This window comes from Lates calcarifer, linkage group LG17 (genome assembly GCF_001640805.2).
Source record: "Lates calcarifer isolate ASB-BC8 linkage group LG17, TLL_Latcal_v3, whole genome shotgun sequence".
In the NCBI taxonomy this organism is placed as follows: domain Eukaryota; kingdom Metazoa; phylum Chordata; class Actinopteri; family Centropomidae; genus Lates; species Lates calcarifer.
Genome location: NC_066849.1, coordinates 20,421,431 through 20,436,664, shown reverse-complemented (window position 1 = coordinate 20,436,664; position 15,234 = coordinate 20,421,431). Strand labels below are relative to the sequence as shown.

Below are 15,234 nucleotides of genomic sequence, written 5' to 3'. Positions count from 1 at the left end.
AACCCTAGCATGACAAAGCAACTTAAGTCAGCTAACAGTGCTGCATAAACTAATGTAATTGGAGGCACTTTTGCTGCTGCCTTTATAGCAGTCTGATGAAATGAAATAAAACCTGAAATCGCAGGTGACATCAATGCATTGCACTAAAAAGCGAAAAACGAGAGCATCATTGAATTCATGCCACACTACATGGCCCCCTTCTGTCTCTCTAACATGACACTACATGTCCATGGGCAGCTGAGAGGCAACAGACAGGACTGTGTGTTACAGATGACAGTTTAGCTGGTTCAAACTAAAGTGAATCTCAAAAAAGACAGAGCCTGTACTTGTCACCACTGATATTCAGAATTTTCCTAACACTTCTGCTATCAATACTTCCAGGCAGAGAGAATTAAGCCTTTGACAAGTAATCCCAGAGTAGATATTTAACTGCTTGAGTCAATCCATTTCCTTTTATTTATGACAGTGCTTGGAGTCAGATTTTAATACAACAACACACACATACACAAAAAGAAGTAAATGAAATCATCATAGGTTACAGTAACAGTCTCTGGGCCAATGTGGAGGAACTCCTATGAGGATGTCAGCTGTGAAAACAATTACCGGCATGACAAACTGAAATACTGTTATGTCAAAACTCCAAAACACAGGAGCTGAGGAACAGTACAAATAACAAATTGCATTCCCCTTTATAACAGCATAGTTCTCAACACAAAGCTTCGTTCTCCATCTCCCCCTGGTGAATCTTAACAATTTGCTGAATGATATCAACATAAGAAATGACTCACAGACAAACAGAATATCAGAAAATCCTTTGCAGCCATCTTTCATTAGTCACAGACACTGAGCGGTGTACAGCCAACACCTACTCCTCAGCAGTGTCTTACAGTAGGACTACAGATGACAGGTGCTTTGTGCCTTGTGATTTAGTTTCACTGATGTGCAGTTTTTCTCTCAGCTGCGGTTCTCTCTGTACCCATGTCTCCTATCCTCCCCTTTCTCTCCCCCCTTGTCTCCCTCCCTGCTGATATGGTGAAAATCAATGGCTCCTCTATTCTGTGGAAGGCCTGATGTCTGCTAATGAAATCCTATCTGCTATGAGTCATCCATCTGATAGTTGCTGGCACAATGGACGAACAACTCTTCAACATCTTACCAATATCACACACACAAACATGCACACCTTTATGGAAACATTAATCTGTTGTGTACATATAGCACACCTATAGTACACCCTAAAAATTGTGGTCACTGTCTGCCCATATTAAAATGACTACACAGCCCTCACAGTCTGTTTATATCAATAGAAATGAAACTACCTCCACAGCTATTGTAATTGGAGTTTTGTTGGGACTGAGAATAAATTAAACTATAGTGGTTAGAAATTGGTTAAATGCATTTTCATTTGGATTATGGTTTTAGTCATGGTTTTTCTTATTTACAAGAACCTGTTTGGGTTAACATAATCTGAGTTTTGTGCACATAAAGGGGAAAAAAGCATCAGCATTTATCTTTGTGTAAAAAACTGCTCAGTCAGTCTCCTGTGGTGCACTAAGGTGGGCAGCTGGGCATGTTTCATATCTTACTGAATTCACAGTGTCAGACATAAAGCTACATCATACTTTGATGATGACTATTTATCTAAAAGCATGCAGCTAATACAAGTCAAGAATATATGTCTTCATGCATTTATGATTGCTCTTATTAATCCTTCAATTTATTCATAATATCATAGGTTACCCGTAGAGTATACTGCCGCTCACTTGGAGTTAATTCCTAAAAAAATATAAAAGCTGTGTCAAACCTGTGTGAAAATATGCCAAAATATGCCACCACTGTTTTTTCTTCTCCAAATTAAGGCACCAAAAACGAGAAAGATTTTCACCAATTGCTCCCTCCCACACACACACACACATACACACACACACACACTAATGATTACTGCTCAGTGCTCTTAGATACAAATGCAGAGATGGAGAATCTCTTCTAATCTTCAACTAATCTTGTTTAGTAAAGACTTGAGGACCAATAACAATGACCCCATTTTTAGAGAGTGACATCAACTTGAGAGTCATGTTTGCAAAAACGGTTATTTTTAACTGCATGTGCACATGCTGCGTTAAAATAATCCTGAGTGCGAGAACGAATGAGGTAAGTGAATGAGTAAGTTAAGACTGGATGGAAGCCAGGTCTGTAGCCTAATGTACACAGAGAGTACAGACACATAAAACCTGACATTCACACAATTTGAAACTTTCCATGTAAACAGTGGCATACCAAAATCATGTCACATACAGCTGGTGAGACTCTTCTACACATGCCATGTTTCTCTCTTTAATCACATCCTAAAAACACTCATTTATCATCCCTCTTTCATGAATCACATTTCTCTCACCCTCAATCCCTACATCTCTCTCTGTGCAGCCCTTCAACCTCTCAATCCCTCCCTCATCACTACATCTCTCAACCCAACCAGTTATCAATCTAAACGCCACTAATCTCTTCCTGTAGCTGTGTCTCTGCATCACTGTGCTAGTGCATCCTCCGCTGATTGAAAGTGACATCTGTTTGCACTGGTCTGGCTCGTAGCCACAGAGTACAAATACACGCAGAGTGCCCGACCCTGACACATCCACCGATATGGCAAAGAGGGGATTTGTCACACATACATAGACGAATACAATGCCACTTTTTCTAATAAACCTGGTGCTGAAAGGAAATATCTATAAAATGGAAGGATGGAGGAAGGAAGGAAAGATGAAGCCTAAAAAGAATCATAAAAAAACTGATGTCAGCAGTCAAGCTTGTATTTTTTCTCCTATTTTGTTCTTTGCTGCTATATTTCTCTTACTCCCACAGATAGTTGGACAAAGCTAGACAAATGCAAAATGATGTGAGCTGACATATCAAAGATAGAATGCAAGTTTTCATGTTAGCTTCCAGAGTCAAAGAGCAAACAGGTCTTTGGAGAGTCAACCATCAAGATGAAACTACTTTCAAAAAAGGGAACACTATTTTCTTCACCCTTGTTAGAAATTATATACAAACAATACATGTTGTATTTTGAGAAACTGGGGCATAACCAATTGATTTCTCCAAAGGAAAAGTGTTTTTTGCTTTTGTATATCATTACTACTCCTCTAATTTCCCCCTTACAGTATTCCTGCAGATGTAACCCATCGCAGAATAAGTCATGCTGTTCCCCTGGGGCTCACTGAAAGGTATTCTGGGAAACTAAAGAAATCACTAATTGAAGTAGATGACGCAAGCTGAAGGTAAGTGGGTGCTCCAAAAAACACAACACATCTCATCAGTGCATCAGTACTCATATAATGATCATGTGTGCTGATGTTTACCTCCAAAGGAAAGAAAAACACCACACACACAATTTAATCCATTTAACTGTAATAAGATTTCATGTTGATTTATTAATTAAGCAGAGTGAAAGAAGATTAAGCCAAGCACTAAGAGTCAGCTTGGGAGCTGAATACATTATGCAGAGAAGCACATGAATATTATATGGCCAAATAAATCCCACTTCCCCGAGGGCATCCCTGCCACCATGTCTCTTCACTCCTTCTTCAATAATATGAAATATGGTGCAGGAAAGGAAAAGAGAAGCATTCCACATCAGCTGGACAACAGGAAATAAGAGACACTCGGGGGATGAAAGGAGTGAAAGATCTTCCCAACAAGAGAAAGGTTCTCACATGGAAAAGTGATAGTACGCGGTGTAAACAGCAGAGGTAGAGTGAAGACAAAGATGCTATACAGTCATGGTTACTATTGTTAGAGCACTGATGTATTTGAGAAAAAGGTCATCAAGATTAAACGACAATGAATGAGTTCATACATCAACTCGGGATCAATGATGTGGACAAACTTCTAATCTGAATAGCATGACATGACGAAGTGAGAGTATATTTGAAGTTGCCATTTTGAACAAAGATGGGAATCCAAATACAGAGGGTTAAAATTTTAACAAAACAAAATAAAATCTAGGATACCAAGTCTGTGTTACCCCATCTATTAAATTCTAAATCTCCCACCACCAAACGAGCTGATCACACTCAGAAAAAAAAGACAAAAACAAGGAAGTGACTTAACAAAATACAGGCTTTTCATGATTATCGCTCTGTCCTCTCCTCCCACCCTCTGTATCTATTTGTCTTGCCCTCTCCCTCCAGGGCTCTGACACGCATTGCTGCTCTCCATGTATCTCTTCCACTCTCACGCTACTCTACCAGGGCATTTTAACTCACTTCATCTCCTTTTCAATCTCCACCACTCCTCATTTTATTTACCTTCTTTTTCCTGGAAATGGCTTTATAGCATACTCTTCACACTCGCTTTCTATCTCCCAGCTTGTGTCAGCTTTTTTTCTGTCTCTCTGTCTTTCATTCTCTGTCTCTGCCCTAATTGGGTACTGTGGATTGCTCTCCTAGCTGCACTGCTATGGACTCTGTAAAAGACACTATTATGACAGCAGCATTTTTTTGTGTTTGTGTCCTGGGACTGAGAGAGAGATACACAAGGACCTTGTAATCCATGGTGTTAGGCTCACAGAGGATCTAGGCTGTGACCTGAACACATCCTTGTGATGTGTGTGAAAGAAAGGACACGCAGATGATGAGTCAGTCAAACAACTAGCACATTACACTGTTTCACACAATACAACATAATAAGGCGACAGTGAACTACATTTAATTGGTTCTCACCTGAATTCTGCTCGTTGATGGAACCATCTGAGAACTTCCCTGTTCCTTTCTTGTCAGAAACCATGACACAAACACACCCATGGTGCCATCACATCAATGACACTACACTAGACCATCATTTTATTACAAAACTAGAGCCACTGATTAAACATCACTAACAGCAGATCCCATTCATCGCTGTGTGGGCCCCGTCAGACTGAAAACAGCATCCCTACTCTGCTGGTTAACAGTCTGTGCTATTTCCTGTTTGTTTTTAATGTGCTATGTGTAACATTTCAATTTAAATAACCAGGATGACACTGGTGGGGAGATAAGAAGCAACTACTGCATGGGAAATTATTTTTGAAAGTATAACAACATCATTTAGTCAAGGAAAATTACCAGCTAAATTATGTGCAGTGCTTCTCATTTTTTAACTACTCTGCATTGTCAAAGCCTGATCCTGCCGAATGCACAAATACCTTTAACAGTTGTTTTTATATGATGACATTTTTGACAAAGACATTTTTTCACGCTGGATCTGATATGTCATTCAAGCAAACAGTCTGATTACACTGTAAGAGAACCTCATCTTGCTGACAGTGAGTTACACAAACATGTCTGTTTATCTAGCTCTGAATCTTCGGCACCATTACATAAGCTTGTCTATGTGTGTGTGTGTGTGTGAGAGAGAGAGGGGAGGGGGTGAAGATGGAATTTGGAAGGGCTGTTGCGAGGATGTTGTGTCTATGAATGAATGAATATGGTGTCGGGAAGAGAGCAAACAAGAACAAGCCGATTCATTTTGACCACTTTCCCTTCGCCTCCTCCTCTCCTGAGTCTCTGTCCCTGCGTGTCTTTGTTGTGGGAAAGTTCATTTGGGTCTCTGTCAAACTTATTGTCAAGCACAGCCACAATGGACCCATTCTGCTGTCACACATTTGACAATGAGCTTTCCTTTGTGTCTGCCACACTTTTTGAAGAGGGCACACACAAACATGCACTTTGATAATTGAACAGACGTATACATGCACCAGTTTTTCATGCCAGCATTGTCTAATGTTGTATTAGCATCCATGCACACACTTAAGTTATTATTAGGAAAAGCCAGTGACTCAGACTTGTCACTTCTCCAGAATACATCCTGACGTCAGAAGTAGCCTTGTCTATCACCTCCCCAACCATACATACTTCAGTTAACACGCAGTGTCTTAGATTGCTTTGTGCACAGCTCAAAAACATGCAGGCATTTAATAATTTTTCTCACTTAAACATTCTGTGACAGTGTGAATTTAAACTACTTTAAGTGAGGGGACTACAACAATCTAAGACCTGTGTGCATGTATGTATACAGCTTTTATTTGCTATGAAAAGTGGAAGGATGCTATGTACAGCTGTGTCTATGGAGGACCAGATTAGCCTAACACGAGGACAAACATGGACTCAAACTATGACTCAGGATGGAGAATAAGTGGCACCGATCATGAGGGATGGCAGGGAGATACAATTCTGCATTCATGCATTCCACATTCACAGAAGGTTTGCTGCTCTGTTTCATACCAACATAAAAATTTCTCCTAGGCTACTGAGGGCTGTTTCCAATGCATCAGCCCACATGAGTTATGTGTTTAGGCCAATGGCAAGACACTGAATTACTCATTTGGGTCTGCAACAAGAAGTAGTGTGGCAATCCGTGTGCAAGAAAACTTCAAAAGAAAAAATATACCATCAAAAATATTTCCACAACAATGGTACAGTACCCTGGTACACCACTAGCCATCTTTTATGTTTTTGTGCTCATCCTAAGAAATCAAATATCTATTTATCCAGAAATCCAGTGCCCAGCTCATTACCTGAACTGACATGAGTCAGCCTCATAATTGTTACCTGGGAAACAATATGGCAGCAGAGTCCCTTGGAGGAAGAGTTACAGCCTATTGGATGTGATGGTAAATTGAGCAGAGTTGACTGGAGATGTGCTGACTATGTGACATCGCTGATCCTTCTCTAAGGCTTCCTGAAGTAACAGGTTATGGTAGTGCTATTGTTGTTGTTTGAGTGTGTTTGTGTGACAGAAAAAGAATGAAAAAAATGAAATGAAAAATTGGAAAATATGTATGCTCATGTAAGCAGGTAAAATGCAAACGCACATGATTACTGCAGTCAGCATGATTCTGCTACCACATGAATAGATACATATCTTAAATCCAAGGTCTTTCAGCATACATGAGATATGTATGTACTACTAGTATCAGTAACAGTAACAGTACTCTATCAATACAAATATAAACCTTTTATGACAGAGTTGATAATCACGATGGGCTAATGTTAAGCTATGGTTGCAGTGGTGGCACTAGACCCATGAACTCACACACTGGTTATTCCACAGGGATCTCAGCAGCAATCCCATGATGCTTTCATTACAACTCAACTGAAAGATATGATCTTTTATGCTGAGATGCTTTTGACAAGCTGAGTCAGTGGTTATGACCCTGCATGCATGTATACCATGAGCTGGAACAAACAGACATGACATAACTTAATTTCTTTTTAACTGTATCATAGCAGAACCAATATAATTATGCTGATATAATTTACTATTTGAGAACTTCCCCACTCTGCCATAATAACAGAAGCAAAAAATTATTAAATTATTATTTCATATAAGGTCAGGTAATAGACCATTAAAGGAATGTAGCTGATCCCACCATATGGCCTAATGTCCTCTCTGCCCTCTACTCTGCAGCATTCCAGTCAAGGGTTTATACAGGTCTCAGCCAGGCAAGCTCTAAGTACTGGTTCTCCCTGTGACAGTGTGATTCCTACAGCTCGCAACTAGGATTAACAAGACTACAAGTCTGACGCCCTGCCAGTGGCCACAAGAGTCTGCAGTGTTCATTACAACCCACAAAATTGTTGGATGGAGTCAACAACATTCTGACAACACACCGAAGCCTTACAGAAAACAACATGCTAATTTTGCTATACTTAGTGCCTTATCAGTGCTGGAAGTTTTGTCCTGATGGTGGTGTTACAGGAAATGCCATGGGGTAATTAAAATCAAAAGGGTTTTCCCATGGGAACCTGCTGTAAATGTGCGCAGCAATTTTTATAACAATCTATAAATAGGAACGATGAGAAATTTTGTGTATGAAGTTTACATTTTGGCCTGAGGGTGGAACAACTGTCCAAAATGCTAAATGTTTGGGCTCTAGGGAGCAGGAGAAAATGGGAGCAGGAGAAAATGTCATGCACACTACTGCATACTACTTTCTGATGCTGTTTCTTGTGTATGAGGGGAAGTTTTAGCTTGATAGTGTTAGAGTGAAGGTCAGAGGGTCACTAAAAGCATTAGAATTCCTGGTCCTCTTGGGACCAGTTGTATACACAGAAAATTGTCTGGTAATCAACCCACGGGTTTTCAAGATAATATGTCACTTTGACCAAACATGATGCTAGATGAAAGCTAAGGAGTATTACCAAAGTAATTATGAATCATGGGTCACATAAATATGTCAAACTTTGTTGCAGCATAGTGGCTGTCATATTTTGCTCTAAACCAAAGTGTTTAAGATAAACTAATCCCAAAACCAAGACTTCTACTCCAATAAAACTGTACTTACTTTCCTACTTATTGGACTTGGAGAAAGTGTAGTCATTGATATTATCTTATGTAATTTTGTAAATGTCACACAGTTCTTACGCAGTTAAAGATTTAATCTGTCACACACAATTGCTTTGATGTCTGAGCCCCCTCCTCACAGCTCCTCCCGTTTAAGTCCAATGAGACCACACTACACAGCACATTACCTTGAGGAGAGATGAGTAAGTCACTAATAGAACAACTACCACACAAGTGCAAGCTCTCATGAGTACTGAAAAGCATACAGGAGATTTGTTACTTAAAATGACATCTGCCTAATTGATGTACACAGGCTATCCACCACAGCCAGTAATCCCACTTCCAGTAAACCCACAAAATGTATAGCAAATGATCATAGTAAGTACTATTAAGTTGTTGTAAACAGGGGGAGAAGGTCTTTCAAGGAAATAATGAAATGTTTTCCTGAAAGCATGAATGCGTTTTTGCTTTCCTGAATTGAATTTACCTGATGGTGATTGGCGCTTGATAGTAGCACAAACCATCAGATGCATGCCCCTGTGTCTTTGAATTAAAATGAAGTAATCACCCTTTGTCTTCTACCCTGTGTGTTACCCAGGAACGGGCCATGCTGGCCAAGGCATGGGGCTTTAAAAAGCAGAGCTAACAAGGATTAGCATCCAATTTTAACACCTGACTGTAATCCTGCCCTCACACAGTCCATGCTAAGCCTGTACTAGCCATGCTAATGGAAGGGAAGCTGTTCACAGACGGTCTGTTTTTTTTCCTTGCCACTGTTACCTAACAACTTGGCTCATGACAAAAGCCAACGATGACAGGACAGCACACTTGCAGGGGAGGACTGAGCAAAATAGATTAGATTATCATCCGTTACTGTGAAGGTAAAGTTGGAGAATCCTTACTTATTGTAGGATCAATCACTTCTGTGACACTACTATTTTTTGTGTAATTCTGCTCTTCTGATTGTGCATAAAATCAAACCCTAAGATTTGTGCCCTGAAAAAGAGGAGACATTCTCTAGATTACCTGTTACCTAACACCCAGAAAAAACATTAGTGTTTTCTAGATCACATCACTATTCTGTTTTACTGATCATCACTGAGCAAGACCTTGGCTTTACCTTCAAGACACATACTGACTGTTTCATAAATCAAATACCAAGGGGAAAACACTCAATCAGTCAGCCAATCTGTCAACTGTGGGTTGATCATTAACTACAGGTTATTGTGTTGTCTGTTATTATCACCCTGAGAGAACAAATATTTATAATTACCTATTGTGCATCTATACCTGTGCAGTCAGCATGCAATTATTAGATACGATAGTGCATGAGGTAGGTGTATCCTACAAACACAGTTCTGTCTTAACTACGACAAGGACAGAAAGGGTGTAGCCTTATGCATCATCTAAATTATAACCTACTGAGCAGTGTGTAGCCTGTATAATGACATGTATGTGACAAACAGTGATTCTGTTATGATTGTTGTCATTACAACCTACTCTGACAGACTATTTTCGCCTTTTTCGTGATACAGTTGCAGGGCAATTTACACCGTTATCTGACATTCAGGAGAAGTCATTATTGTTGAATCAGCCACTTTAGCTGATTAAAATGTCCTTCATTCAATTTAAATTTAGATCTAGTCTGACTTCACACAGCAGGCCAGTAATCACAGACCTTTGTTTAGTACAGATGGGCAGTTAACAGTAGGAACAGCCATGAAAAACGTTCTAAGTCATGGTCTCCAATGAGAAACTGATCATGAGATTTATGAACAGTTCAGTTCAACAGAGCTAGAGCATTTGGTCAGATAACCATTCCAGTACCATTCATTTTTCAGTTACACAGAAATTTTTTAAGCAGATTTCATTGTGTAATATTAGCTAAGAGCTGCCTGTTTGGATGTATGACACATGTGATCTACAGTATCTACAAACCAATTCCCCCTTTCTCTTGAACAAAAAGGCTTTAAATTACTGGATTAGTCTTAAATTTTGTGATTACTTTCATGACATTTCATGATATCTTTACTGTCACTTCTGTAAAACTTGGCTGAAATGTTGGCTGAGCAAATATAACTACACCTTCCACTGCATCTTACAAAAACACGTACCTGGAGGGTCAGCATTCAAAATGAAAATGAGAAAAAACAGTGCATTAAACATAGCTGAAAATGGCAGCTTAACATACCAAACTGCAAACTACTGGAAAATATCAACTATCTTAAAACTGGCAGCTCAAAATCAATGTATAGTCACCAGTCCACTCTACAGATGTTTTCTTAATTTTAAAAGAACTGGCTACTGTTACACAGCATTATTCATTCTCTGGTGTGAAAACACTGAGAAATCACAACATGTGAAGAGGCAGCGATCATCCATCATGTCCAAACACTGATAGACAAACACAGACACAACCAGACAACCAGCTAATGAGATTCTTCCTTAGCAGCAGACACACTGGCATGGAGTTCATTTACTACATGCGCTGGAATAGCATCATCAAGCTGTTTTGAAAAATGAACAAAAAAATAACCAGTTAAAGCACCTGATTAACATTGTAAGCAATATTTTTAACCTATATTTACAATGTCCACCGCCTCAAAATGTCTGTGCATCTTTGACTATGTCTATGAAAGCTTAAATTAATTGACTGCTGTTGTCGCATTAGAAAATCATTGGTTAGTTAAATATAGGATGCCAAAACCATATGAAAGGTGAGAAACATTAAATACACTGTGAAGCAAATGGATGGATGGAGGCTTTTGCGTGCCAGCTGCAGAGCTGTAGGGATTCATCCCTCCATCACTGGCCTTCCCCCTAATGATGTCATCAATTAAAGGGACATGATACTAAAACAATCATCAATTCTCTTCTTCCTCACTATACTTGTTGGATCAGTCCAACCATGGGTGGGTACAAAAGTACACATGAACCCACCCAAATAGACAGGTAAAATGGTAATGTAGTGTGAGCAGATGCACAGCAGAGACATACAGCACTGAGAGCATATATGTTTGTGTGTGAATGTGTTTCAGAGTGCACCATACAAAGAGAATTTATACAAGTGAGCCAGCTGGGCACGTAAGCCCTCCTGCACAATAAATCCAAATAATCCTTTACGATGGGAAACCGGGGGGGGAGATACTCAGACATATGCACACACACGCACACATTCACAAAAGGTACACACGGTTCACTTAGCCTCGCCATTGTGCCTCTGTGGATAGACATTCAGTGGCTGTGCCCTTTTCCTAAGAATAACATTCAAGTTAGCGGAATGTATGTACTCAAAATAGCAGGGCAGCTTATGACATCTGAACCTCCCAAACACACACACACACACTCATACACGCTTTCTGCCAGATGAACCGCTGCAGGACAAGGACATGAAGGACCCTGAATTACAACAGAAAAGGCAACAGCATAATAATTAAAAAATATTCATCTTACCTTCCATCATGGTTGCAGATTTGCATTCCTCTATCTCCAAGGAGCCTGAAATGAAAGTAGGAGGTGTGGGGAGAGGGAGATAGAGAGGAAGCCCCCGGTTACCAGAGAGATACAGTAGAATTGATGGGCAGCAGAGCAGCCGTGTGCGTGTGGCTAACGCCCTGGCTAACTGTGAGCCACCGTCACCCCCAGACGTCGCCTGTCAACTAGCCCAGGAGGGAGAGATGCAAAGAGAGATAGAAAGAGAGAGAGGAGAGAGAGGAGGGGTAGGGGCCTGGCTGGGCAAGCTGCCGATCAGAGCTGGGGCTTAAGCCATGGATGCTGCTTCTGCTGCTGCTGCTGCTGCTACTGCGGCTCTAACCTACACATTCAGGCAAGGATGCTGAGAGGTGGGGGAAAAGCTAACTGGAGGAAAAAAAATAAATAAAAGAGGCAGGGTAGAGAGAGGGAGGGAGGCGGAGAGACTGAGAGGGAGGGAGGGTTGTGTGTGTGTGTGTGTGTTTGGGAATGGGGGGTGGGAGTGTTGAGGAGGGGCGGAGGTAGTTGGCTGAGGTCACAGATGGCTTCAGCCAATCCCTGCAGGTCTGTGTGGAGTCACATGGCTTACAGCTTGAATCTCCTGACACTATGGCCCAAGAGAACTCTACATTAGTAACCTCTCTTGCTTGACAAATATCGCATACACTAAACACACACATATTTTTACTCATCAAAGTTAAAGCACAGAGGTAGCCAACAGACATGTACAGAGCAAATACAGAGGATACACAAAAACAACAGATACATACACACACATGCACCCCTCCCCTTCACCCTACCTTATGACAGTGCAGTGTGCCGAGCCTGCCCAGCGGTGAATGACATTAATTATATGCTGGTGGAGAGAATAACGTGAAGGTGCGAGCCAAGTTACAACCCATGCTGACAACCCTCACACAAAATATTTGCCCAGCACTCTCCTGCACAGTGACTATTCCGGTAGTGGCTGCTTGTGTGTCCCTGTGTCTGTGTCCCGCCCTCCCTGGAATATCGGTGTGGTTTCACTCTGCCCTCTCTCTCTCTCGCTCGCTCTCCTCTCCTCCCCGTTCCCTCCCACCTTCCCCTCTCTCTGCCAGCCTGTTTCACTCCGCTGTCTTTTTCTGTCTCTGTGCTTTCCCACTGCACTGGGACGAGGATCGATCAGCGTGACGTCATGGCAACGCAGGCTACAGCTGCAGCCAATTAGCAGGAAGGGCTGATGACAGACAGACCAGCCCACCAGAGAGGGGTGTGCGCTTGTGTTTGTGTGTGTGTGTATGCTGATTAATTTTCTATGAGACTGTGGAGGTGGAGAGGGAGAGAGAGAGAGGGACAGAGGAGGTGAATGTTTATGTGGAAAAACCTAAGAGCAGAGGAGACTGACAATTAGGCAAACCTACAAAAACACAACAAACAGATGAAAGACTAAAGTGATACTGAAAAAACATAATTAAATCACCAATACTGCACAACTTTACCATACATTAGTCATGTTAGTGTTTTGTAATTCTTGTGTGTGTGTGTGTGTGTGTGTGTATATATATATATATATATATATATAATATATATATATACACACACACACACACACACACATATATATATATATACATACATATATACACACACACATATATTTCTTTTAACTGTAACCTGAGAGTTGAGAGTTATTTATTCTGGATTTCTCCTAATATTACTTACAGAGTCTGATAAAGAATTGGGAGAAATCTGTAAGCAAACATACTGAGAAAACTAAACTTCAGTACTGGTTCATAAAGCTTTTTTTAAAGATATCAATCTGTGTGTTTTTTTGGCTTGTGTGGAATGTATTTCATTTCATATTTTCAGATAGTGGATGCCTCACAAAATATCCTTTATAGCTGTGACTGACAGACAAAATATTTAGTGAGGAACATCCAATAAGTAAGTACGTAAAAAAACAACAACAACCCCCCCCTAAATATTCAGTCTTAGGTGCAGACTTAGCAGAAGGGCATTCACACAGATGACTCTGTATACAGACATGGATGTGTACTGCATGTTTGGGGCATCCAGTAGTCTGAGGCAACTAATTTTGTCCAGAGGCACAAATAAGTATCTCTTTTTCCATCTGCCCATCTATCTGTCTTTCGTCATGCTTTAACCAGACCCAGCTATGTGCCTCTTCATGCCCATTGAATCCTACAAAGTCATGCATTCTTTCTTTCTTTCACACTTTTTCTTGTTTTCACCCAAGCTGAATTCTTGCCAAGCTGCCTCCATGTGGCTCATCTTGTCATTCGCCTCCTCCCTCCTTTCATCCCTCAGTCTTTCCTTGCCCAGCTCATCTGTTTTAACACCCAGCAGATGCTCCCAAGGAGGGGGTCCCCACCCTCCAACCCTGCCCCTTGCTTTAACCCCCTTCCCCCTTGTCCTTCCCTCACCCCCTCACTCCAAAGTTGCGCTTAATGACTTTCCTGCCCTCTAACCTTTTTTGAAATTTTCTGCTGCGTCCCCTTCTTTTGTCTTCACAACTACTTCATCTTTTCTGTTCTCTCAACATCTCTATTTTCCATTCTCTCCCCCCTCTCCCATTTTCTTCTACATTATTCCTTGTCTCACTCCTGCTCACTTCCCTTGACTGCTAGACAGCTAACATCTTCTCCTGCACTGCCATCTAGTGTCCACTGACAATCATGAGAGATATTTACCATTGTGCTAGTGTTGAGGCCTCATTGTATTGTGGATATTTGCTCATGCATTGTACTGTAATGCCATCAATATACTGAATTGGGCATGCCTGAGACAACTAGGCTGATTTTTGGCCATTTGCTTGTACAAATATAGAGGTATGTATGGTGATTATGCAGCTGACTAATGCTGCCATGCCAGCTAGGGGAGGAGTGTAGAATAAGGGAGGAGGAAGGGAGGGGGATTTGCTAAATAAAGCCTAATGCCCTATAAGCTCTGTTTTGGAGCTGCAGGAGTGAAGTAGCCTGAATAAAGACACGCACTTGTGTCATTTACTATGAAGAGGAACAGACAATCACACCTACTATCTATGCTACTCTAGATAAGTGGGCATTTTCCCAAATTCTATTCCAATCCAATCATATTTTAAAAATACTGCAAAATTCCTCCAGACATACTGTAGCACTGTAAGGTGATTTCACACTTATATGAAAGCACCTTCAGCAAATGCAAGTTTGAGAAGAAAACTGAATATATGGCATCATGAAGGCTTTGAAGCCACTTAAATTTGAAATGATTTTGATTTATTTTTAAAAAAGGAATATAAAAATGATCCTAACTGTGATAAATATGGCTCTCTTTTTCTGAATTAAAAGGCTTTGACATTTTTATGAGAATTTAACACACAAAGCTAAACATCTTAAATAAGTCAGAACTGTATCAAAAACATATTTTTAACATTATCTTACTAAATCACATTAAGCCATTGCTTTT

At 40.6% G+C, this 15,234-nt stretch overlaps 1 protein-coding gene across 4 annotated transcripts in view; it reads right to left on the bottom strand.

Annotated features, from left to right (window-relative positions):
* sgip1a (SH3GL interacting endocytic adaptor 1a) overlaps positions 1 to 15,234 on the bottom strand; it is a 74,440-nt gene that overhangs the window by 47,114 nt on the left and 12,092 nt on the right. For 3 of the 4 annotated variants that reach the window (XM_018696182.2, XM_051077169.1, XM_051077168.1), the window contains exon 3: positions 11,773 to 11,817. In XM_018696182.2, the coding sequence (XP_018551698.1) occupies positions 11,773 to 11,817 (45 nt within the window). Of the gene's footprint in view, positions 1 to 11,772; positions 11,818 to 12,590; positions 13,141 to 15,234 lie in introns of those variants that run through there. The other variant, XM_051077171.1, reaches the window with a different exon arrangement.